Source organism: Physeter macrocephalus, chromosome 11 (genome assembly GCF_002837175.3).
Source record: "Physeter macrocephalus isolate SW-GA chromosome 11, ASM283717v5, whole genome shotgun sequence".
Lineage (NCBI taxonomy): Eukaryota > Metazoa > Chordata > Mammalia > Artiodactyla > Physeteridae > Physeter > Physeter macrocephalus.
The window spans coordinates 61537118-61563985 of record NC_041224.1 but is presented as its reverse complement, the minus strand read 5'-3'; the positions used below and the strand labels follow the sequence as shown (position 1 = coordinate 61563985).

At 37.4% G+C, this 26868-nt stretch overlaps 1 protein-coding gene across 9 annotated transcripts in view; it reads right to left on the bottom strand.

The window, feature by feature from the left end:
* Positions 1-26868, bottom strand: part of GLCE (glucuronic acid epimerase) — a 118416-nt gene that overhangs the window by 7661 nt on the left and 83887 nt on the right. For 4 of the 9 annotated variants that reach the window (XM_007120399.4, XM_028495178.2, XM_007120398.4 and 1 more), the window contains 3 exons: positions 15650-16245; positions 11790-12035; positions 996-5945 (listed from right to left, as the gene is read on the bottom strand). In XM_007120399.4, the coding sequence (XP_007120461.2) occupies positions 4921-5945; positions 11790-12035; positions 15650-16232 (1854 nt within the window). In that variant the 5' untranslated portion in view covers positions 16233-16245 and the 3' untranslated portion in view covers positions 996-4920. Of the gene's footprint in view, positions 1-995; positions 5946-7009; positions 7589-7609; positions 8028-11789; positions 12036-15649; positions 16246-26868 lie in introns of those variants that run through there. The other 5 variants (XM_028495179.2, XM_028495182.2, XM_028495180.2 and 2 more) reach the window with 5 other exon arrangements.

Here is a 26868-nt window from a genome sequence, read left to right as displayed (position 1 = left end):
TTAGCTGGTTGTCAATAAATTAAATGGCAACCCTGGCTAGTTTGGTTTCTGTGCACTTCATGAGTGAAGAATGGTTGCTAATGGGCTGAATTGTGTCCCACCCAAAATCCATGTTGAAGTCCTAACCACTAGGACCTCAGATTGTGACTGTATTTGGAGAGAAGACCTTTAAAGAGGTAATTAAGGTAAACTGAGGTTTCTGAATTAATGGGCCCTGATTCAATATGACTGGTTAGGACACAGACAACACACAGAGGGACGACCATGTGTGAGGACACAGCAAGAAGGCAGCATCCTGCATGCCAAGGAAAGAGACCACAGAAGAAACCAACCCTGGTGACACCTTGATTTTGGACTTTTACCCTCCAGAATTGCGAGAAAATAAATTTCCACTATTTAAGCCACACAGTCCGTGGCTGTTTTTTTTTTTAATGGCAACCCTAGCAAATACAGTGGTCCAGACTGAAAGAAAATGTAGAACTCACATTACACTTTTCTTTATAATAGAGACACTATGTTATTAAGTAGGGCTCATTTATACTAAGGATACAGTGGAATCTCATGGAACCGGAGTGGAATGCCGATGGCCTCCGAAATGCATTGGAAGGACTTCCCTGGTGGCGGAGTGGTTAAGAATCCACCTGCCAATGCAGGGCACACAGGTTCGAGCCCTGTTCAGGGAAGATCCCACATGCTGCGGAGCAACTAAGCCCGTGCGCCACAACTACTGAGCCTGCGCTCTAGAGCCCGCGAGCCACAACTACTGAAGCCCACACGCCTAGAGCCCGTGCTCCGCAACAAGAGAAGCCACTGCAATGAGAAGCCCGCGCACCACAACGAAGAGTAGCCCCTGCTCGCCACAACTAGAGAAAGCCCGCATGCAGCAACAAAGACCCAACGTGGCCAAAAATAAATAAAAATAAAATAAATTAAAAAATAAAAATAAAAAAGCCCTGTGGAGACAAAGGAGGCATTCTCAGCAAAGGAGAGCTCACCAGACTATGGAATAAGTCCTGTGCAGCATGGAGGGTCTGTCTCCTCTCAAGGGCAATGGGGAGGCAAATATGTGATGCTCAGTGTGCTAAAGCAGAATGGCCGATGTATTAACAGTTTGGCTACAGATAGCAAAATCAAGGCAAGAGCAGTGCAAGACCTCATTCAGACCAAGGACTGCTTGCAATCTTATGGCTGTTTCCCAACTGAGGATGAGAGAAAGAAGAGATGACAACAATGTTGATTAGCAGCCTGTCAAAGTACGTGCACCCGTCAGGTAGAAAAAGTTGATTGGTAATCAACTGGAATTCCATTATAGAAATGGTGCAGAACGTTTATAATCTAAAAAATAATGTGCAATGAAAACATAACAGGAAGCCAGACTAGTCTCTGGTTTCATACATATTAGGGAGCCTAAATCATTACTTTCTGAGAGGAAGAGGGTGGGGAGATTAAATAACGCTTTTTGTTCTGGAGAAGAGGTTACGTATGGGAAATACAGCAAGAACAAACTTTCAAATAAATCGGAATCAGACAAAAGTGGTTACCAGCCTGAATTAGCATGGGAAAGGGCATCCTCACAACTGTCACAGCACCTTGCTTTTGCTCACGTTACCCCTTCTTCTTCTTCTACCTGGTACCCAGGCCTGAAGCCCCTGCTTAGGCTATCTCCTCTGTAACACCTACCCTGACGGACCACACAATTTGGCATTCTATTTTTCTGAAACTGTTTTGTGGACATTGTGCTCCCGCTATAGACTAAACCTCCTTAGGATGAAGGCCTATATGATATTCCCCACTTTGTCTTAAAGGGCCTGACACACCTTTAATGAACATTTGCTGCCTGACTAGTTGTCACCAGCTGAACAGAAAATGGTCAGAAATATGCTTGCTGGGCTCAAGTAATCTTAGAATAATCAGAGAAGAAAGAGAAACATCCAGGTATGTTCCTTTTAAGATAAAAACTTTATTTTACAATTATATAAAGCTGTTTTACATTAAGCACAAACAATCCATTTACTTTGTATAGAAACAAAATACCTTTTCATCTGCAAAAAATCAAGTTTTGCTGTATATAAAACTAACATGTGCACATTGTGCTTAAACTGCAAAGTCTGTACAGCTTTACAAAGGACTACCCTTCAGAAGGGCATCCAGTAAACACTTTATTGCATATTTAACACATGGTCTATAACCCACATGTACAATGGAGGAGAAACAAGAAAAACAATTAAAAGGAGGATGAAAATAGCAGCTTTCAGTGAAAGTTTGCACACCAACAAAGAAAAAGGTCTGCCACATCTGTAGAGTTGTGCTTGTGTGTCATTTTTGTATTTCCTCACATACACTGGATGGTTTTTGGATGAAGCCTTTATGTACAATAACTCTGAAAGGGTCAAACCTGACCTTCATCTGGAAACTTTTGGCTGGTTTTATAACTGAAGTGGCAATAGGTTTAATTTAATATCAAAACTAACTCAAGGTAAGTGTAAACAACTAATACCCATATTCTTGTAACAAAGAAAAATTTAAAGAAATAAAACAAAACTTTAAAATACCTTCCCCATTCTCGCCAAGCTCAGACTAAATAAACATTTTGCATGATTTAAAATCCTAGAAAACTCCACAGGTGTTTAGGAAGAAAAATGTGATGGATGGTCTTGGGCAGTGTTTCTCCACATAATATTCCCCAGTTCACTTGCATCAGAATTACCTGAACACTTTTTAAAAAAATGCAGATTATCATGCTTCACAGGCAGATTTACTGAATATCTGGAATCTGTATTTCAGTAAGCTCCCAGGTGATTCTGAGGCATTAGTTTGAGAACTTACTGGTTTGTACTGACAGTGCTGCTACAGGGTCAACTCACCCTCTTCGAAAATTCTGGGATCACAGGAAACATCGAGTTGCTGTTGCAACGTGGAAGGCAGTGTGAAACCAACAGCAATGAAACAGCAATGCCATTTCTAGATCAAAATGTCTTTCTTTTTTCAGTGGAAAAAGACAGCCACATTGTTAAGGCACTGATATTTGTCACAGAAGCAGTACCATACTGTTTTCATTGATTCCCTCAATCTGAAGTACCAGTATGCAAACACAAGGCAGAAGTCTGGACTGCTCTAAATAATAACAAATACGATGGAGTAAAAACGATTTCCAGATTGGAGAAGGTTTATTTTTGAGCCCTGAAATAAAAAGAGAAGGAGTCCAGATATTCTTGTTGAGACATCTAATGTATAAGAACTACAAAGGTCAACAGCTAGGGGGAAACCTAATAACCCACAACTGTTTTGTTGTGGGCAAAATTGACTTGTGGTCACATAAATTGGGAGTTTAAACTTACTTTTCCATGGCCAGTTTAATATTGTCTTCAGTTGTAGATCTTTGTTCCTGCCCCCTTTGCCACTGATACATATATTTTGTACATAGGTATGTATGTATTGTCTGGTTTCTAAGTGGTGTTGGTAGGCCGAGTTCAATCAAGATGTAGTGTGCAGGCAGGCGCCCACCTGGCTCTTGATATGCATTTCATACAGGTCACACACACACTGCACGGTGTGTGTCAGACTCAGTCCCCTGAAAATATGGGGTCTCATATTTCCATTCTGTATAAGTTATTGTATTGATTTAGTGTATTGTCATACATTAAAACAAAGACAGCAAAATCAGCCCCCCCTCAGTTCTGACCTACTGCCTGAAGTCTTATAGCAGACACTACCCAGGGTATGAGGGCTATGATACCTATTTATGTGAGGTATAAAACCAAAATAAAGGTCTGATTACACATGTACAGCTAATGCAGTAGCATCACTTTTATCCAATAGCTGAAATAATTTAAAGTTAAAATCGCAAAGGAAAAACACTGATGCACAAAAGGCAATAGTCTGGAAAGTTGTCGACCAAGAATGATCTAAGTAGAAAAAAAAAAAACCTGCTACAAACCTTATAATATCTGACCTAGTAATTTTCTTTAAAGGGGAAAAAAAATCTTAAAAAAACAGTGGTAGTGGACTTATCAAAATTACTACCTCCTCCCCAAATTTAGGTTTATAATAAAAATTCCCAAATGTTCCCCCAACATAGAAAAACTCTTTAGCATAGTCTGAAATGAAATACAAAATTCTAGATAGTGACAAAGAGAAACCACCACATGGGGGTAGAGGAGGGATAGAATGATTATCAAACCTTTACTGATTGTAGATCAAGTTTCATAAAACAGATAACATTTCTGTAATTTCTTGTGCAGTCAACAAGTTTCATTTTAGTTGTGCTTACATTATATAACTGTGAAGCCTGAACACTGGTTGTGTTTTTAATTTACACATTTCAAGAAAACCATAAATTCAAAATATTCTCCATATATAACAAATTGAACAAATGCAACAAATGCTCATTCACTCCCAAGAAATTAATATATAGAAAAGAAACATCATTTTTAAAGTTGCACACAGTCCACTATTCAGGCTACAAGTACATATTTACTGTATTACAGCACATTATTTTTTTAAAGTCTGCTTTCAACATAAACATAAATAACCACATTTTAAAAGAGCCCCATACTAAGTTTGCAGGCAAGTGCTGGACAGTTGGCCAGTAAGAGCTACTTACCATTGTCTTTCCCAAACCGAGAGGACTGGACTATCTGTGGAACTATCTGTATAGGGTGATAAGCAAGGCCAAGTTAAACATTTTCATTCACCCATTGACTAACCACTTTTCTGCTCTAAATGCCACCTACATTTCTAAACACCCAACTCATGGAATGCAATTATCTCAGAAGACTGGTTTTAAGGATCATTTATCACTTTGATGTAATCCACAAAACCCTAGTATACAACCTTTTAAAATGTGCCTATGCTCTGCTGACAGAGAGCCCATAGTTTTTGTGTACAGCAGAGGCTGAAACATGATTTTGGTTCTGAGCTCTAGTTGTGCTTTGCCCTGCTGCCTTTAAGGTAGCTTTTCCACCTCTTGACAAATTCTTTGAAGACTGGGGACTCATCAATGGTGCTGAGTAGCTGCAGTTGATTGATGTGGGTGGTGTGATAGTCCCAGCGGGCCAGGTTGGGGGCAATGCCAAGCATGAAGTGCCGGAGGTCATAGATGGTTCCTGAGCCAGTGTCGTACAAGGGGAGCATGGCTTTAAGGGATTCCATGCCACGCTCATACAAGGACCTCGCTTCTTTCCCGAGTTTTTCCCCTGCAGTTTCTTTTAAGTCATACAGCCCAATTAAAGAATACATAAAGCCATTTAAAACAAAAGAGCTAGGTGTGGTTGGATATTCTTCATACCAGTCATGTTTATTCATAAACACAGCTTTAACTCCATGCTGCTCTGATAGAAATTTGTAAGGGGCTGTTGCCCTTAAAGCTGAATTGAGGAATATATGGTCTTTTGTTAAGAGATAGGCCCTGACTAATGTAGAAATGGCTTGCCCTTGGGCCATGGCAGAGTACCACCCTGGCTCTAAAGACTTGAACCCTTCCCCTAACTTACGGGTCACCATAATTGGCCAGCCACCTTTCTCATCCTGGTTCCTCACCAACCAATCACTGGCAGCAAAGAATGCGGCCATGTGGGCTGTGGTAGAGATGGTAATGTTGTCAAGGAAGCCTTTCCCTTTTGCAATCAACCTAACTACTTTCTTGGGCATTATTTTGGTTGGCTTGACAGCTTTTGTGTTGGAAAGACCCACTCCTTTCCGGAGGTCAGTGACCAGGTCCCTGGTAACCGTGCTCCATGAAGTTCTGGGCCCAATGCCATAGTATATGTCTCTTTCTTTAAAAGCAATTAGCTGGGTATTTGAGACATAATGTACAGTGAAGAGCTGATTCTTTTCTGTGGTCTCCAAAACCACAGACACACTTCCGTTTGTTAAGAACTTGAGGTCAAATGAAATAATAAAATCTTTTGTGTTCCCCAGTTGCAAGGATACACCATCACTGGTTTCTGTAGGGGGAAAATATACCAAAAAAGACTGGTTAGAATAGAAGCTCTTCGTATTTAAAAGTTACTTGCAATTCATCCTTGACAATCACTGACCATACAAAATTAATACTTCAATATTTTATATGTCAGATTTTAAAAAAAATTTTTATTTTTACTAAGTTAACCATAAACAGATGACAATTGTTGAGTCCGTGATGGCTTGTGAGCATCAGGGCAAAGCTCTTACCTTTTGGCCTGTCTAGTTTACATTAGAGCGGTTAATGGCCTTAGCAGATAGCTAAGGTACTGTGGTCAAACTGCCTTTTCTAGATCAAATACTGGCTGACCAATAATCAATGATTGTCTAGTATACCCACTCTACAAAAAGAAAAAATATACCCAAAAGCTGGCTCAGCACATAATATTACAAGAAAGAGCCTAGAAGAAAAGAATGGTTAAGACGTGAATTAAAAAAAAAAAATTTTTTTTTTTGGCTGTGCTGCGCAGCTTGTGCGATCTTAGCTCACCAACCAGGAATAGAACCTGGGCCACCAGCTGTGGAAGCATGGAGTCCTAACCACTGGACCACCAGGGAATTCCCTAAAAAAATTTTATTTACGGGTTTCCCTGGTGGCGCAGTGGTTGAGAATCTGCCTGCTAATGCAGGGGACACGGGTTCGAGCCCTGGTCTGGGAGGATCCCACATGCCACGGAACAACTAGGCCCGTGAGCCACAACTACTGAGCCTGCGTGTCTGGAGCCTGTGCTCCACAACAAGAGAGGCCATGATAGTGAGAGGCCCATGCACTGCGATAAAGAATGGCCCCCGCTTGCCACAACTAGAGAAAGCCCTCGCACAGAAACGAAGACCCAACGCAGCATAAATAAATAAATAAATAAATAAACTCCTACCCCCAACATCTTAAAAAAAATTTATTTACTTAATATTTAGTAAGTATTTACTATGTTCTAAGTGCTTTACACATAGTAACTCATTTAGTCATTATAACACTTAACAAGAGTAGTGCTATTATTACTCTATGAATGATGAACACAGACACAGAAGTTAAGTAACTTGCCTAAGGTTCAAAGAGTTGAACACAGGTTGTCTAGTCTGGCTGTATAATACATGCTCTGAATCACCAATCGTGTTGAAAATGATAGGTTTGTCTTCAGATATTTATTGGAATTGTGAATAAATTCTGGAAATTAAGCAATCGGCTCATGTAGTCAACAAAAAGTGAGGAACACTGGGGGAGGCTCTGGAGTTAAAACAAACAAACTTTGTTTGGATTCTCACTTCACCACTTACTAGCTTTGAGATGTTCAACAAGATACACCTATTTGAGCCTCAGTTTCTTCACGTGTTAAGTAGAAATAATATTACTATTTGAGCCTCAGTTTCTTCACGTGTTAAGTAGAAATAATATTACTTTGCAAGGTAACTGTGAGGATTAAAAAAAAAGGATAGTGGCTTGAAACATAGTATAAAATGATGATGATGAAGATGATGATGATGATGATGATGATGATGATGATTCTGAAGCCAATGGTTTCAGAGGCTGATAAAATAGCAGAGCTGTTTTATTTGGCAAATTGTCAAATAGGAAATTTCTCTTGCATGTCTACAGTACGAAGATGGCTGACTCCCAGAAAGTTGACTTCTACCAAGAAAAGAAACTGAGCATATTAAAACCAAACAGTAGCAGCAGCAGGAAGAAGAAGAAAAAGAGGAAGAAAAACAACAAAAATATAATGTAGTACAAAGTTTATAACATTTAAGGTAAATGTGAATATCTTGGTCTATACAGAGCTTAAATCTTTTTAAAATTTATTTAATTAATTAATTTATTTTGGCTGCATTGGCCTTCGTTGCTGCGCGCGGGTTTTCTCTAGTTGCGGTGAGCGGGGGCTACTCTTCGTTGCGGTAGGTGGGCTGTTTTTTTTCATTGCAGTGGCTTCTCTTGCTGTGGAGCACAGGCTCTAGGCGCGTGGGCTTCAGTAGTTGCGGCACATCACATGGGCTCAGTGGTTGTGGCGCACGGGCTTAGTTGCTCAGTGGTATGTGGGATCTTCCCAGAACAGGGCTCGAACCCGTGTCCCCTGCATTGGCAGGCAGATTCTTAACCACTGCGCCACCAGGGAAGTCCCCAGAGCTTAAATCTTAAAAACACATTCACATGTATTATCTCATTTGATCCTTACAATAATCTTCTGAGGCTGGTAGAGCAGGAATTACTGCTTCCATTTTAGAGATGAAGATATGGAGGCTTTGCAAGGGTAAAAGGTTTGCCCAAAGCCAAATGCTAACTAGTGGTAGAGCAGGGACTAGAAACCAGGGTTCCTGGGTCTAAGCTCAAAGACTGTGAAAAAGAAATGATATTGGAAATACCATCCTCATGAGAATAACCAGTGGAAGAATTATTTCTCTTAAACATAGCTATAGAATCAGATCTACTTTAAGGCGTCCTTGAGGAAATCTTGGGTGCTCCTTATTGGAGCAATGATTGGGAATGTGAACTGATGATAGTGTATACAGTGTGATTAGCTTGGACAGTATTATCACCATGTTGAGCTGATCATTAACTCTTCCAACACTGGACTCTACCAGTGTGGATATAATTGACCCAAGGCTCTTAATTACTTCATTTGATGGAATAGACAATTATGGAAGTGGTACTGAGAATGAGAACATCTTGCTAGATGTATGATGCTTTGACTTTTTAAAAAGTGATTTCAGAAGTATATTTCTAACACAGTAAAAATCCATTTTATCTGGAGAAATGTCAACATGCAACCTCTCTCTTAGCTGGCATTTTCCTGTATCTATAGTAAATGGAATCTGATGCTCAGTACAACGTACTTGATGTTTCAGGATGTTTCGCAGGATTCTGAATTGACTTATAAATTACTCAAGATTAAATTATATTCAGCAGAGGCTATCTTGAGTGCTACTTATTTTTTTATTCTTATGGTAATGCCTCATTAATCAGACAACACTGTTTACTATGGCATCCATTCTCACTACCATCTTCAGAAGTCCAAATGGGAGAAAGTTGAAGAATTATATTTTCTTCTCAGAATTCCATTCTTATTTTCACTTTATGTATACAAATCTAATGAAATGATATAGTTCAATCAATCACCATATGTTTCAATATAACAGATTATGTAGTTCAAAGAACTCAGTAATGAATGATGTCATTTAACACCACCAGAGGGGGTTATTGAGCCACAGAGGAGAAGTGACAAAGAAGTCACAATCCCCAATTTAAATCAATCCACAATCATATGAGACAGGTCTTTTAATTTCTATCTTATAGATGTACAGAGAGGTTAAATATCCTGTCTACGTCACTCAGAAGGGTCTGAATGGTAGCAACTGGGACAAGACTGTGGTTATGGCAAACACTTTGGAAATATACCAGGCATGATTTTGAGCTCTACTGGAGAATCCTAAGCTATCTGGAGACCTGTGCTTTAAATCTACTAATAGAAAGTTTCAAGCTTCCTGTCGCTTGAAATCCATGACTCCTCTCTCTGACCGGTTATTCCCAGGAGTAACTATAAGTGTCTATTTTTGGTATATGTGGTACATATAAATGTACTTTAGGCAACAAAGGATGATAAACATTTAAGAATAGTCTTTAAATCAATGTTTTCACACATAACATGAACTGTTATTAATCAACAGGTTTACTACGTGGAGTGAGAAGAGGCCTTAATCAGAACCTCAAGGAACAGAGAGACAAGGGTCAGGCAGAAGAAGAGAAGTTCATAAGAAGCCTCAGAAGGAATGGCTACACAGAGAGGAGAAAGTGAGGTCATGGAAATGAAGTGAAGAGAGTGCTTGGGAAAGGGAAAGCTAATTTAATAAAGCAGGACAGGTATAAAGTTTTAATTCATTCAATTTTAAAATTAGGTAGAAGGAAAAAAAACATTCTTCAACAAACAAACAATAAAAAATATGCTGCAAACCCATGTTATGGTTTTTCCCTCTAGATAATCTTATTTCCTTTCAGGGAAAAAAAATTCAAGGCCAAAAAGGAAAAAGACCAACAGCATGTAGCCTCTGGTCTTCCAGAGCCTCACTTCACTTAGGCCTATGTTTTTATGCACAAGTTCCAATTTCTTCTCATCAATGATTCTCTGAATTTATCTCCCAAGAAGACTATATCATCTAAAAAGCCTCATTTCCCATCCCTACGTTTTAATAAACATCTTACCTTTTTGATTTCCTTCTCCTGCTCTGAGCAACAACTCCAACTAACTCTCCCTCATATACTTGTATCAAACACAACTCCAGACACATCCAAGATATCAAAACAAGTACCACATTCTGAGGTAGCACACTCCTACCAACAGAGAGTTCCAATTGTGAGTAGCTAGTGTGCCACTGGCAGAATGTCTGTCACAGACAGTTTTCTCCTCCATATGCTTAAACCCACCTTGGGAAGTAGTTTCATCTCTGGTTGCTGGCTGCAGAATGAAGGGCTGAAGTGAAGGGCCCTTCACTTAGTATGAGGAGATCTATTGTTTGTATTAACCAGGGTACCCAAAAGTGCACAATGAAATCTATTGCTCTGAATAGGGCAGAGTTCAAGAGATCGTTCTAGAAAACCTCCCAGCATTTGAGGAGATCGAGATGAGGGCTGCTGTTTTCCACCCTAATCCAGATATTATTAATCAGTGTAAAAATAAGCCCCCTAGATGCAACCAAAATCAAATGTCCTTTTTAGTCTAATAATTTCCTGCTATAAATCATAAGCTAAATATTCTTAAACATCTCCACGTACTTTCTCACCCAGCCAAGCCTGTTGTTTTACAATAAGCAAAGACGCTCTATGTACTGGAAAATCACAGAATGCCATAGGATAAAAGAAGTTTTAGCCACAGAATAAAAAGTAAAGGTCACCGCCCATTATTTGCATTGCATTAAGCACTCATAAATCCATTATGTAAGGCCATCTAGAATGAGTAGATTTGTACTGCTGTTTTCAAGGTCTGTGAATTACACAGTCATCAGTAAAGGACAAGGACAGAATACAGACAAGGTCTTATAACCTTTTCTCTCTTTTTATTTACCAACTGGCAAGGTTGGTGGGAGGGAAGATGAGTTCTGTTCTTGAAAACATTCCCCCCCCCACCCCCCCCACCCCCGCCACAGAAAATTAAGCCTGAGGTGCTAAAATTATTCCATTGTCTTTTTAAGTAATGAACTCATTAATTCTCATGGATATTGATTACTGGAGAGAAATACATTACATCCCAATTAATGGGACCGTCTTAGTAAAAGGGGAAATGTTGCATAAAGTTAATTTGATTTTATAAAAGATTTTATTAATGAAATGGCTTTATATGAAGTTTGAAACAATCTAATACATTAACAAAAGTCAATATAGAAAGCAGGCCTGGTTGGTAATGCTATATTACTTTGAAAAAATAAAAAGCTACTGGTAAAAAAATCGGCAAAGGAAAGGATGGCTCTCGCTATAAAGAAAAATTTCTGCCTTAATGCAAAATAGTTTAAAAATTAAAGGATGAGTACTGTGCTGAAACATTAAAATAAACTGAGAAACTTTATTCCTGTGGGATCTGGTTCCCTGGAAGGAGAAAGACATCATGTAGTAACCTGGTTCTTGTGGCTTGGCTCTTCGTGCAGTAAATATTCCTTATATAACATTAAATTTTTTAGCTGATCCTTTTTTAGATTTCACTTGGGTGACACTATTTGTTTCTTCATATATGTAATATCAAGCATCTGCTAATGTGTTTTTTAAAAACCATAAAAACAATTTTAAGGGAGTATCAGGTGCCATAAATCAATATAAAATTAGCAAACACATATAAAAACACATCACTTACCTGGAGCAGTGAACTGTTTAACATTGGTGAATCTAGACTTATCAGCCACACTAGCCATAAAGCAGCCCTTTGGCACGGTCCAGTCATTGGGCTTGCTATTTTTGTCCCTGTCTTCTGCTGTTTCATATACCTCTATGTGAGGGGGTTTCTCAGTTAGATTCTTGCTGTAATGACTTAACCCATACTGTGCAATCTGGATTGGGTAGAAATAGCCTTGAGGTCCCCATTGTGTAGATAGAGGTACACCTATAAAACAGAGAAACAAAATAAATAACTATCTTCAGACATTCATAATCCTATTCTGAATACCACTCTTCACCATTTTACTTCTGGGGGAGTTATAGGGTTATCAGAAACTTTTAAGCTTCCTTATTACACTGTTCTCATAATTACTAAAAACGAGTACCAAATTAACCAGAAATGAAAAACAGAACTAAATGCTCATTCACTCTCATTCATTATTTGTTAACAGATAGCAATGCAATGTTGTAGATCATCTTTTTAAGGACTAACTTTTAATGTGTGCTACTTTTGCTCATAGCTACAGATGTCATATTTCATAATTCTATTTCATACATTCAAGCTTTACACAATTTAAATACACATAGTTAATGTTAACAGCTTTATTCTAGAATATTAAACCTGAAATTTTCTTAACATCTGTACTTAACAGTCACGTTAATTACATACTAATCCTTCCCTCCGGTGTCAAGATGTGGTCTAGTAACTTTATCATCTGATGGTTAAAAGTATTTGCTTAAGAAGCCAGCTATGACTAGGCAACTTAAAGTATAAACACAGTTTGCAATTCTTTTTCATATCCTTCACATCAAAATGTAATTCTTGAGAACAAAGAGTGCTTTTTTTAAAGAATGAATTAAAGTTGTATATTTAACCATAGATTCTTGATAAATTCATTAATGGATTACCTCTTGTAGAGTTCTAAGCAAAACTTTTAAATGTTTGGCATTAGTGTTTATTTTAGTAATTTCCTACATGGGAAATACAATAATACCACACTGTACAGAATACTGTATTATTGCATCATGGTGTATGTGTTGAGAGATAAACTCCTATTTGTAGTCCTAAAATAAATTAACAAGCAACAGATGGGCATGGCAGAAACTGGGAACCTACAAAACCATATGTGTTTTGATGTAGTTTCAAAATAGTTTAAGGAATTAGAGACCATATAGGCTAAGAAACCTAGGCTACAGATAAGCTTTTTAACTTCAATATTCTTTCCCCAAGGGTAGATTTTTTTTTCAAAATTCAAACAATTATTTTCACTTAATAAAAGGAAGGTTTATACTATCTCATTTGATGGGTAATAACTACAATAATGTGCAATTGGCCTAAGAAGTGATAGACTGATCAATGGGACAGAATAGTAGGCCAGAAACATACTCTAGTAAAGATTTAGAAACATACTTTAGTTTCAAAATATTTTAGTATAATGATAAAGATTGAATCTTTGATCAGCAGGGAAAAGAGAAGATTATTCAATAAACGTTAAGGAGAAAAAAAATCTAAAATTAGGCCCTGACCTTGTACCATTTGTCAAAATACAAACCAGTTTAGCTGGACTAAAAAGTTGAATGTAAAAAAAAAACCCAGAAAACTATTAGAGAAAATACAGATGAACAGCTGATCATGGCATGGCAAATGATTTTCTAAGCATAAAAGGAAGAATTTTTTAAAAAAACCCTAAGTTTAGTAAATAGAACTAAAAATTTCTAAAACTAGCAAATCATAAATAAAATGAAAAGACAGCCAAATTAAAGAAAATATCTTGAACAAATGCAACAAGGTGCTACCACCCTTGCTACATATATAAAAGTTCTCACAAATATATTTTTCTAAAAAATAACATTAATCACACTGAAAAAGGGGGAAAGAACATCAAGTCCATTCTATAATGGTTAAAAGCATATTAAAAAAAATCTGACCTCACTAATTGCTACAGAAAGCAAATTATGAGATCCCTTTGTAAACAACAGATTAAAAAATAAACTTTCATGGGCTTCCCTGGTGGCGCAGTGGTTGAGAATCTGCCTGCCAATGCAGGGGACATGGGTTCGAGCCCCGGTCTAGGAAGATCCCACATGCCGCGGAGCAACTAGGCCCGTGAGCCACAAATACTGAGCCTGCGCGTCTGGAGCCTGTGCTCCGCAACAAGAGAGGACGCGATGGTGAGAGGCCCGCGCACCGCGATGAAGAGTGGCCCCGCTTGTCACAACTAGAGAAAGCCCTCGCACAGAAACGAAGACCCAACACAGCCAAAAATAAATAGATAAATAAATAAATAAATAAAATAATAAAATCAGATTTTCTAAAAAAAAAAAAAAAAACTTTCATGATGGCAGGAGTTGGGTGACAGGAGCACCCTTATACTCTGCTATTGGAAGCATGAACAGGGTCAACCTTCTTGGAAAGTAGTTTGGTAAAACAGATTAACTGATACTATTTGACATGGTAATTTATTTCCTAGGGAACTACTTTGAGAATACAATTAAAACAGCAAATGATTAACTATGAATATCTATACCATATGTACAATGGCAAAAAAGTGGAAACGACCTAAATGTCCAACTAAAGAGAAAGGTTCCATACATTATTATGGCGTGTCCTTATTACGAATATTAGTGATTAAAATATTCAATAACAAGAGGAAATAATAATATGTTGAATGAAAAAAGAATACAAAATTGACGATACAGCATGATTCTAATTTGTTTAAAAATGTATACCTACAAAAACAACCAAAAGACTGGAAAAGACATCAAAACACTAACAGTGGTTATGGTTGCTTTTTACTTTTTCTTTAGCATCTAAGCACCTATTAAGCTTATACACTTTTAAAAATTACTGGAAAAAAAAAAAAGGTTTGGCGATGGATATCTTTCAAGCCTGTAAAAAACTATTACCCTCCTGAACACTGCACAATAAATATCATTATAACTATGTTAAAACATATACCTAGGTATAAAGACCTTCTGAGAATATACAAAAATTGTAATAATTATCTTGAATGGTAAGAATATAAGTGAATTTGCCCCCTTCCTTCTTCTAAACATTCAGTAAAGCTATTACAAAAATTAAAATAGTAAGATATTAAAATCACTTTCTATAACAAAATGAGAAAAATGAAATAAAACCCAAACTAAGCAATCTTAAAACACACTAAGTTCTTTCCTCTGATTAAATGATATACTTTAAAGTCAAATTCAATTTGGCTTTCTGATCAATCCTAGGTTTGAAATACAAATTCCAAAATGTATTAATTATACCCATAAGGAACCCCCAGGTTTTAAAGACAACGAAAGGCAATATGTAATAGACTATAGGAGTTCATGAAGTTCAGAGAAAATGGTATTATGTATTATCTTGTTCTGAGAACTGTAAACCTCCATCCAGGGATGATACCTGGCTAATCTGGTAATAAGACTTGGTACATTGATGGGTCCACTGGATGGTCTGTCTCCCTTTCCCATCTCCTCTCATAGGATATGATAATAACCTATTACGATAGGTTATTAGGATAATAACCATACAGGATAATAACTGTATATTTTAATGCAAAATTTCTGGAGATGCTGTGCCTTGACTTTACTGATGATAATTTTAGTTTCTGGGGCAGGTTAATGGCATAATCCTATTTAATCAGGTATGATCTTATTGTAGCCCTTAAATCACACCATCTAGAAAGTTCAGGTTTAACCTGTTCCTCCCTGCTAAGTCAGAGTGATGAAAGGTCTCTTGATAGTAAGCTATGTAAGTACTTGCTATACAATTAACACAGTCTCTTATTCCTCAACACAATCAGGACAGAAAAATGCAGTGAGTAGATGGATACCAACCTTCAACCCCACTTATGCACTTGACTCTGTCTCGGACTTCCACATTGTAGCCTTCAAAGGACATAAATACACCATCAGGGTGATAAGGGGCTCTCTGTGCATAGACTTTGGAATAGCTATGAGAGAATTCAAACCGATCATAGCCATCGTACTGAACCACCTTTCCGTAAACGTCAAAATATTTCTCTACCCAGGTGAATGGAAGAAAGACTTCATTCCCCTCTCGTCTCCCTTTAATTGTGTGTTCATCATTTATGAGACAGTCAATTTCTTCATATTTGAGCCCTAACACCTTGCTTCCCCCATTGCTATTGAAGCCCCCAACAACAGGGGGCGCTTTCTGCTGTTCCTGAGGGAATGCCTCCTCAGAATGCTTGGCCATGTGGTTCACATAGTTGCTGCTCTCAGATGCTGCTGCTCTTTTTTCTAATGCATCCACTCTGAAGCCACTACTCGAGTGCCGTGGAAACTGGATCGCTTTGTCGCTGGAACACTTATTCCACAAGAGTACTGTGACCAAAGTGAAGAGTGCGCAGATGACAATCAAAGTCTTATAGTTGACCCGAGCTGCCAAGCAACGCATATTCAGACCATACCTATGGAGGCAAGAAGAAAAATTCACACAAAGATGTACTTACTGACATTTCATAGGATAAGATTTACTTTTTTATACTGAACCACCACATTAGAGCAATTTTATTAACTGCATGTAATCTGATCAGATTTAAAATGACTAACTCAAACTTTTCAGCAGAGACAAAGAAAAGGCAAGAGGTGCTTCCCCCTCTTAAAATGTTCAGTTAGCATGATCCTCTAAAGCAAAGATTCCCAATCTTTCTCTGTTTGTGGCTCCCTTGGATTCTTAATAATTTTTTCATGAAGCCCCTAGGTAAAAAAAAATACTTATTACTTCCATTTGTGAAGTAGTTGGGCTCAAACAACTTAATACATATTTTTGTCCTAACTACTGAGTAGCTGTATGAAAAAAATATAACAGGTCATGTCAAGGTAAACACTGACATCCATGTTGCCAAATCCAACAATGAATTTTTAGTGTTCACCCTATGTTACTTCTCAGCAGCATAAAATAGTAAACGGCTCTTTCCTTCCTGAAACACTTTCTTCCCAGGACTTCCAGGGCACCATTCTTTCTTGGTTCTCCTTATACCCAATTGGATGCTCCTCCTAGTCACCTTTGATCATTCCTTCTCACCTCTCTGAACCTTAATGTTGAAATGTCTTAGGGTCCCAGTCCTCAGACCTCTTCTTTATCTCTATTCACTCCCAGGTGATCTCACCCAATCTCATGGCTTTAAATACAATTTATATGTTGACTTTTCCCAAAATTCTATCTCCAGGCCAGACCTTTCTTCAGAACTGCAGGCACATATACCTATGTGCCAATCCAAGTATCAATAACTGACATCTTTATTTGAAGGTCAAATGGACTTCTGAAACATAACATTCAAAACTTAATTCCTAATCTTTCCCTTCAATCTGTTCCTCCTTTACTGCTTAGACCAGAAATATTGACTCCTTTCTTGTTCACCCCATATCCAACCAGTCAGGAAATCCTGCTGTCCCTACCCTCAAATTATACCCAGAATCTAATCACTTTTCACCAACTACACAAGTTACCAACACATCAGAGCCACTGCCATATTTCACTTGGAATATTACAGTGATGTCTAACCTGCTCTCCCTGCTTTTACCCTTGCTCTACTATTCTACCCCAAAGTCTATGCTCAACATAGCAGTCAGAATGATGCTTTTAAATATAAGCCACATCCTGTCTTTCCAGTCATGATGGGAGAAGAATTTGATGCTGTTGCCCCTACTGGCCATGTGGTGTACCAACCAGTTGTGATTGTACTGTAGGGAGTCCTGGAATGCCTGTTGCTGGGGTCACTGGGAAACATGGAAAATTATGGGTTAGTTATATGTGCAACATATGGAATATCTCTGCCCACTGAGAGTAAAGAGAGTAGGCTTACTGCTATTTGCTACAGTAGCTCTGTAATTTATTTTATGGTGTAAATCCAAAACTACTTATTTTATGGTTGTAATCCTTCTTCCCCCTTTTCCTCTCAATAAACCCTTCTGGCAGCAATGAGATTAAAAAAAATCAAACTGTAAAATGAAAACATTTAATGAAAAATTACACAATGATTTTCTGTTTTTCAAGAAAGCTGATGGTGTTTTTCAATTAAAAGCTCATTTCTTTTAATTCCAAGAGGAGGTAAACCCTGAGTCCTTGCATGTCTGAAAGCAACTTTATTCTGCTCTCACCTTTGATTAATAGTTTGGCAGGAGGCTTCCCTGGTGGTGCAGTGGTTGGGAGTCCGCCTGCCGATGCAGGGGACACGGGTTCGTGCCCCGGTCCGGGAAGATCCCACGTGCCGTGGAGGGGCTAAGCCCGTGAGGCATGGCCGCTGAGCCTGCGCGTCCGGAGCCTGTGCTCCACAACGGGAGAGGCCACAACAGTGAGAGGGCCGCGTACCACACACACACAAAAAAAAGTTTGGCAAGATATAGAATCCTTGGGCTGCATATTATTTTCTTTTCTAAATGCCGTAGGCAATGTTTTACTTTCTTAAAGCATTATGGGCTACTGATGAGAGGTTTGACTTCAGTCTGATACTTGCCATTTTGTACATGACTTCCCTCTGAATCTTGTGTTTACCCTAGGAATTCTGCAGTTTTGCGAGAATGTGTTAACAGTATGATATTTGATTCACTATTTCAGCACTTGGTGTGCCCTTTCAACCTGAAACCTTGTGTTCTCTTATTCTTGTTTAATGGATGTAGTATCTTCTTGCAGCTCTGAGTATGTTAGAGTTCTGTTTTTATGAAGTTCTCTCTGATTATCTGTTTTCTTTAGTGGTCATTTTGCTGGTTATTTTAGTCTCTTTCATGGTGTTAGCTTTCCTCACACGCCTGTGATCTTTTACTCATTCATCTTTAGGCTTGAATGACTCATTAGCCAACACAGATTTCCTGTTATCGTGAAAATGGTCTGATTTTGGGCTAGATTGTTCTCCTGAGAGGGGCTCTGTGTGGGTTGGGTACAGGCGGAGTGACAGTGTTCCTTTAGGGTGTGTGGGTGGGTAGCCAGCAGGCCCTCTAAATACCAGAATGAAGATGACTTTTTCTTTTGTTCTGGGGACATAACTCGTACTCTAGAAGCCTTAGCTTTTCCCAATTTCTCTAAAGAAAATCTGGCTGGTGTTTTGGCTGGGGTTCACACCAGCTATCTATAGTTCAAGTGCAGGGGTGAGGGAGATAAGGGGAAGGAAGGAGAGGGTACAGCCGTGCCTTCTAGTACTGGAACAGAGATCCGGAAATCTGTTTAATTATCACCCTATGGTAATCTTCCTATTTACTGTTATTGGCTTCTTCATTTCTTATTTCTATATATTTTATTTCAGTGGGGCATCAGGAGGGAAAGGAGGCAAAGATATGGGTCTGGTACAACTTGGAAATAATACACAGATTGTAAGAGCTGGAATCCAATAATATATTTCATCATCTGCATTATTACTATGAGAAAATGTGTTGAACGCTAAAAAAAGAAGTGTGGTACAAACAAACCTTCAGAAGTCATATACTTATAAATTGAGGATTTCCTTATATAGTAGCATGGGCAAACTGATAATACTAAGTGATGTTCTTTGTTTTAATTTTATTTATTTATTTTTATTTTTGGCTGCGTTGGGTCTTTGAATGCTGCGCGCAGGCTTTTCTCTAGTTGTGGTGAGCAGAGGCTACTCTTCGTTGCAGTGCGCGGGCTTCTCATTGGGTGGCTTCTCTTGTTGCAGAGCATGGGCTCTAGGCACATGGGCTTCAGTAGTTGTGGCGCTCGGGCTCAGTAGTTGTGGCTCGTGGGCTCTAGAGCGTAGGCTCAGTAGTTGTGGCGCACGGGCTTAGTTGCTCCGTGGCATGTGGGATCTTCCCAGACCAGGGCTCGAACCCGCGTCCCCTGCATTGGCAGGTGGATTCTTAACCACTGTGCCACCAAGGAAGCCCCTAAGTGATGTTTAAACAAACAAACAAAAAAAGCCCTCCATTAAAAACATTTATGTGCCAACATCTGAATCATCCGTCAGCTATACTAACATTTAGACCAGTTAAAACAGAAATATAAAGCTTCTGTCCCACCTTTGAGACGTGCCCTTCCTCCATGACCCAAAAGAGTAAACCTGCTTATGGAACTAGTAGGCTACCATTATGATGAGGCATGTGATGGGAAAATAAAGAAAAATTAAAAACTTTCAATAACCTTTATGTCTAGATTTTGTATCTGATACCATTCCTTACTAAAAGCAATCAGGAAAAAAAATTATAAAAGCAATCAGGGCTTCTTAGAGAAATCAATCTGAAAGGTCCCTTTCCCCATTAAGTCAAAGCTGTGAGAATTATGACTAACGTTGACTGAAACACACTGAATCAATAAAGATCCATGAGTCTATAATGATATTCAAAAAAGGAGATAGCCAGAAAAAATACTTAAATCATCTTCTGACGAAAATTGGTAACTAAATGGAAGAATTTATTTATCTATCTTTGCAGGAGAACACACCAATAGCCCCAGATGACAAAGAATTCTATTTTACAGAAAAAGGGTGGCCAATAATGTGGAAGAAAAATATTAAAATCAGAAAATTAGTATTATGCAATTCCTCATGAAATTACTAATTTAGGCAAGTGTTATATTCAGGCATATGTTTGATAGGGATTTAGTGATTCATACTGTGCAAAGTAACACCAAATACATTATTTCCTAGTCACAAGGAGAAAAAGGTGAAACTCTACAATGAAGGGATCAGTCAGCACCCTAATTCAGTGGTCAAATTCAGTCTCATTAATGATGACTCATGCAGATGTTGTGTCTCTTGATGAGTTAAAATAAAAAGTACATAACCTATTGTATATCCCAGCCAAAAATGTTTAACTTGGATCTCTCTGACCCTACGATTTAATTTCTAGTTAACAGGAAATGCAAGGGAAAGAGGAACAAGTTAAGTGTAGATGCAACCAGTACATCAAGAAGGTGAGACATCCTGCAGGAGAGTTGGCCCCATCTCCTTAATAAATTAGTGGTATGAAAAGAAAAAAGAGACTGGGTTAGACTTTTTGAAAAGAGACTTAAGAAATATAACAACCAAATGTGAGACTTGGTCCTAAGCTGGGAAATCTGACTATGGACTTCGCAAGAAGGAAAGATGGAAGGACATATGGAGGCTGTTAACTGAAAAAAGGAGGTTACAGAAAGAACAGCACATATAGTATGATTTTCTAATTTTCCATGAATATGTTTAATGTGTTTTTAAACTATAAAAAAAAGAAAATTAAGAAGGTCAAAGTCACTTTTGTTAAAATATTTAAAGAAAGAAATATAAATTTTTAGTTAAAATTCTTAGTTTTCAAAATAGGCACTGACATTTTTTGGAGGGGAGGATGGAGAGAAAGAAAACTCTGAGTATTGACATGCAGTATTAACTACCAAACAGGCTTATCTAAAGGTAAGTACAACAATTTTATTATGTTTCTCATATTATAGAAAACTGACTATAGAAACTTTCAAATTTCGAAAAGTAAATTGCATTGACATTTTGCTAAGTATAAATGATAGTAACTTTAAAAGCTAAAACCAGGGTTTTCTGCTGAGTGGTGATAAGCTTCCTACTCATTTTAAAGCTTTTGCCACATCCATGAACTAGATTAACCTTTCAAGTTAAAGTAAAAAAAAAAAAAAAAGTAAATAAATAAATTCAAAAACCTTAAAAGCTCATGTATTGCTGATCCTAAAGATTTATTTCATTAGAAACATAATCCAATAAAATTTAGTTTTAGTAATTTTAGAGATCTACAACAGGAAATAACATTCAGTAAACATCATAAAGAAACTATGGAATAAGTTCTTTGCACAAACAGTTAAAAATTAAGTAAAGCAAAATATAACTTAGTTTTCCTTTGGGAGAGCAAACTGTTCTCTTCTAAAATGATGTGCAATTCAAAGAAATTTTCCTGATACCTTACTTTTCAAATTCATTTTCCTGAGTAATTCAGTAAACATTAAAACTGTGGATATCACCATGAGTTTTTAAAATATGAAGGTCATATTTCAGTTAAGAACAACTTTCAAATAAATTTGTAATAGATTTCAGTGAAAGAAATTATTGGCTTTTTCCTTCCTCTGAATAATGTAGACCAACGACTGCTTGCCCATTATTTTCTCTTTTTTATTTATATATCTAACAATTTATATTCTTATAATCCTTTGGTAGCAAGTAAATAGAAGGAATAGTAGTTGCTCAATAGAAAATCAAACCGACTGGTTCAATCAGTATCTATTCGGCAGCTAACATACGGCAGGTAAGGCACAATCCCTGTCCCTAAAGGCCAGACTGGTAGGAAACATGGGCATAAGAAACAATAACACAATGATACACAAACTGTAAAAAAAAAAAAAAAAAAAAAAAGTTATGTAGAATGTGTTATGAAACACAGTAACGTTTTAAGTGAAAGCTTCCAGGTGGAATGAGTAGACTTACAGTCAAGCATGCTCCGAAATCAGGGTGTTTGCATTTGCCATTCCCTCTGCTTGGCAACCTGTTTCCCCAGATATCCACTTGGCTTGCTCCCTAACTTCTTCAGGTCACTGCTTAAGGGTCAGTTTATTAGAGAGGCCCTCTCTGACCACCCTATCCTAAATAGCAGTTCTCATCCCATCATTCTCTAGGTCCTTACTTGGCTTTATTTTTCTTCATAGCATTTATTACTACTTGATATTATACATATTCATATTATAAGCCCTCTCCAATCCACGAGAATGTAAGTTCCACAAGGGTTGAGATTTTGCTTCTCCTGGTCATTGCTGCATCCCCAATGCCTAGAAATGTGCCTGCTTCAAGTAGGCATTCAATAAATATTTATTGAATGAACACTGTAGCATTCAATTTAAAAAAATAACAGACATTTGAAATAGACAATTTTGTTTCCTTCCCCATATTTGGGTATTCTGAAATCATAATCCAAATAAAAATGAACATAACTGACATAACAGAATATGGATTGTTATGCTGTATATTGGCCAACTCTTTAAAATGGATTTATAATTTAAGTACTGCTTTTAGTAATGTTCCATCTGTTTACTGCTTGATAGACCAAGATTTAAATTACACAGTCAAATGTTTAAGTATTCTGTGATAGCTCCAACTCAAAGGAGAACTGCCTAATACTTTTGGTAGTCAGGACTCTTCCAGTAACGCAAGCAAGTAGTATTCCCTAGCAACTACTGAAAATAAAGGACAAAATGAAAAGGTAGTTCTGCTAGTCCATTAAAAAGAAAAAAACAAAGTTAAAATAATCTTTGATACAAGTGGCTCACAATGCTTCAAATGAGATTATATTCCTAGGCAAACATCCCAAAGAAATTGTGCAGGGGGTTTATAGTATATTATATTATTCACATTTTACAGATGAAGAGACCAAGGTATAATAGCCCACAAGAGGTTCATTAAAACAGAGGACAAGGACAAAGCCAAGATAGCTGAGAATTTAAGATTAAAAACTATATTTCTATTTTACAGATGATGAAACTGAGGCTCTGTGATGTTAAGTAATTTACCCTAGGTCATGTGATTATTTGATGGTTCACTAGAGATTTGAACTCCAAACCCTGTGCTCTGACGTTCACAGGGTATCTTTGAGCTGATATATATTTTATTTCAGAAGCCGAATACCACCCTTTCCCAGGAGATACTCTAATTTATAGCAGGTTACCAGATTGTGAATTGAATCCAGACATTAACAGATCTTATTCTAGATAAAGCTGAATTTTGACCTTGAATCAACAGTTTACATAGGTAGAGTACAATTTTAGAAAAAGTTATCTAGTTATTTTAAAAACGTATTAGCATTTCTTTTTCTTTTTCTTTTTTTTTTTTTTTGCGTTACGCAGGCCTCTCACTGTTGTGGCCTCTCCCGTTGTGGAGCACAGGCTCCGGACGCGCAGGCTCAGCGGCCATGGCTCACGGGCCCAGCCACTCCGCGGCATGTGGGATCCTCCCGGACCGGGGCACGAACCTGCGACCCCTGCATGGGCAGGCGGACTCTCAACCACCGCACCACCAGGGAAGCCCGTATTAGCATTTCTAAATGAAGCTACTGTTATTTTTGAATCTTCTTCAACTCTAACAGTATAATTACAAACCATGTTACTATCAGAAAAGAATAGAAAGGGAAGTCATAATTATGATATTTATGTATACATAGCCCAGTAAAGCTACCTGGTCTGCAGGTGGATTAGAATAATTAAGCTCTTGAAAATAGGATTCCCATTGGCCCTACAAATCTAGCAACAGCTTACAAATTCATTACAACACTTCATTCTGCCAATAATTATAATGATGTTCTGGGATAGCTTGTTGAAGCAAAACCTTTCTCCAGAGACAAAAATGGAGCTTAATAACTGTTTCACCAGTCCATGTTAATTTGAGGCTTTGAAAATAATGTACTGGTGTCCTAAAAACCCCACAGTGGCAGTATTTATAAGAGTAACTAACATTAGTATAAGGACTAATTACTAAACTAAAATTAGTAACTAACATTAGTTCAGGTATAAGAAAGTAGAAATCTTAAGATAAAAATTTTTTATTCCATGATTGCATTTTTATTAGCTGTGGGCGGGGGGGAAGAAAAGAGAAACAAAGAAAAACCCGGAATATAAATGCTTTACCTTTTTTTTCTACTTAGCTTAATTTCTGACAAGAACATAGAATCTTTGATATAGATTATTTGTAATAACTCTCAGAATGAAAATTACCCAAGACATCAAAGCTCAAATTTATCTGCTTGGTTACTCAACACAAATCTGCTTAGAAGCAACTTAAACCAATACTTCTGCTTTCCATTCTCTTATAAACATTTCCATTGTCACGAAAGGAAAAAACAAAACAAAAACGAAAAACTTCAAACTATAGAGATAAAGGAGAACCATGTATACAGCAGCAATTAACACATTATAAATCAACTATACTTCAATAAAAATTTTTTTAAAAAGGAGAACCATCTAATGAAGAATATGTTAATTATATAAATAAAAACTCAAACTAGAACTCAAGAGTTAGGGGAAGGTATACTTGTGGTTCTGTCTGTGCTCTATTTGCAAGGAGACCTGAGACCACCTGGTGTCTTCTATTAGCCCAGAGTGTGGAAGTGCACATTTTTTTTCCCATTTTTTTTCTTGGGTGGTAAAATGCAAGTAACATAAAATTTACTATCTTAACCATTTTTAAGTGTACAGTTATGTGGTATTACATACATTCACAATGTTGTGTGGCCATCACTACCATTCATCACCATAACTCTTCCCATCTTGTAAAACTGAAACTCATACCCATTAAACAATAACATTTCCCTGTTCCTCTCTCCCCACCAGCTCCTGGCAACCACACTTTCTGCATCTATGATTTTGACTAGTCTAAGTATCTCATATAAGTGGAATCATATACTATTTGTCTTTTTGTGACTGACCTATTTCACTTAGCATAATGAACCCAAGTTTCATCCATGTCGTAGCATATGTCAAATTTCCTTCCTTTTTAAGGCCGAATAATATTTCATTATAGGTATATACCACATTTCGCTTATTCATTCATCAGTTGATGGGCACTTTGGTTGCTGCTGTGAATAATGCTACTATGAACATGGGTGTACAAATATCTTTTTGAGATCCTGTTTTCAATTCTTTTGGACATAAATCCCAAAATGGAATTGCTGGATCATATGGAAAGTCCATTTTAAAGTTTTTTAGGAATCTCCATACTGTTTTCCACAGAGATTGTAACATATTAACATCCTCACCAAAAGTGCACAGGGTTCCAATTTCTCCACATCCTCGCCAACACTTGTTATTTTTTATTTTATTTTAAAAAATAAAACCATCCTAATGTGTGTGAGTATCTCATTGTAGTTTTGATTTGTAGTTTCCTAATGATTAGTGATGTTGGGCATCTTTTCATGTGCTTATTGGCTATTTGTATATCTTCTTTGAAGAAATGTTTATTCAAGTCCCTTGTCCATCTTTGGCTTTTTTTTTTTTTTTTTTAAGCCAGGCTGTGCTGGCATGCAGGATTCTAATTCCCCGACCAGGGATCGGACCCACACCCCCTGCAGTGGAAGCCAGCGCAGAGCCTTAGCCACCAGGGACCACCAGCGAAGTCCCCTATTTTTGAATTTTTTTTTTTTATTGTTGAGTTTTAGGAGTTCTCTATATATTCTGTATTTTAATCCCTTATCAGAGATATGATTTGCAAATATTTTCTCCTATTCACCTCAGTCTACTGTCTTGTAAACTCATTTTCCACGTCTTAATCCAAAGACTCCACAATTTTTAAAATTTCCAAGCATAAAAACCAATTTCTAAAATTTCCTTGTTATTGAAGTAACCTGTGATATCAAGAGTATGCTTCTGCCTCGTATTGAGTGCTACCTTCCTCTCTTTTAGTGGCTGCAATGTATTAACTCTGATTCCATCCCTGGGTACTTCCTATAAAACAGTAGCTGATTCCACAGCTTGACAAAAGTAGGGTTTGGTTTTTCAACAAGAATACTTTATGGTAGAGGTGTGAACTTTCATGAGGAAATATATGTTTGGTAGTCTCTCTTTTTTTTTTTTCTGTTAGGATTAATCTGTACGTTCAGGTGTTGTCAGCCTGATCTAGTCATTATAAAGTTCTGCATTAGCAATCCATCAAATGGTTTTAGCAACCACTGATAATTCTTTTATTAGGGGGGCTGCAAAATGGTGATATTATAATTCTATCAGCCTTTCTTAATGTAGTAGCTGAAATATTTCTGTTAAAGAAAATCTTGCCCTTAGCAGCTATTTGGTTATCCCTATACAGTTTGTACAGGAAAGCCAGAATTAATGCTTGAATCTTTCCTTTACCAATTTTTGAAATAATGAATTGACTCCTTAATAACCTCCAAAAATAAACAATGACTTTTTAAAAGTAACATCTGAATTCATTAATTTTAAACATACTTGATGTGTTTCAATCCACCAGTTACTATTTTTTCTTTTTTTTTTTTAAACATCTTTATTGGAGTATAACTGCTTTACAATGGTGTGTTAGTTTCTGCTTTATAACAAAGTGAATCAGTTATACATATGTTCCCATATCTCTTCCCTCTTGCGTCTCCCTCCCTCCCAC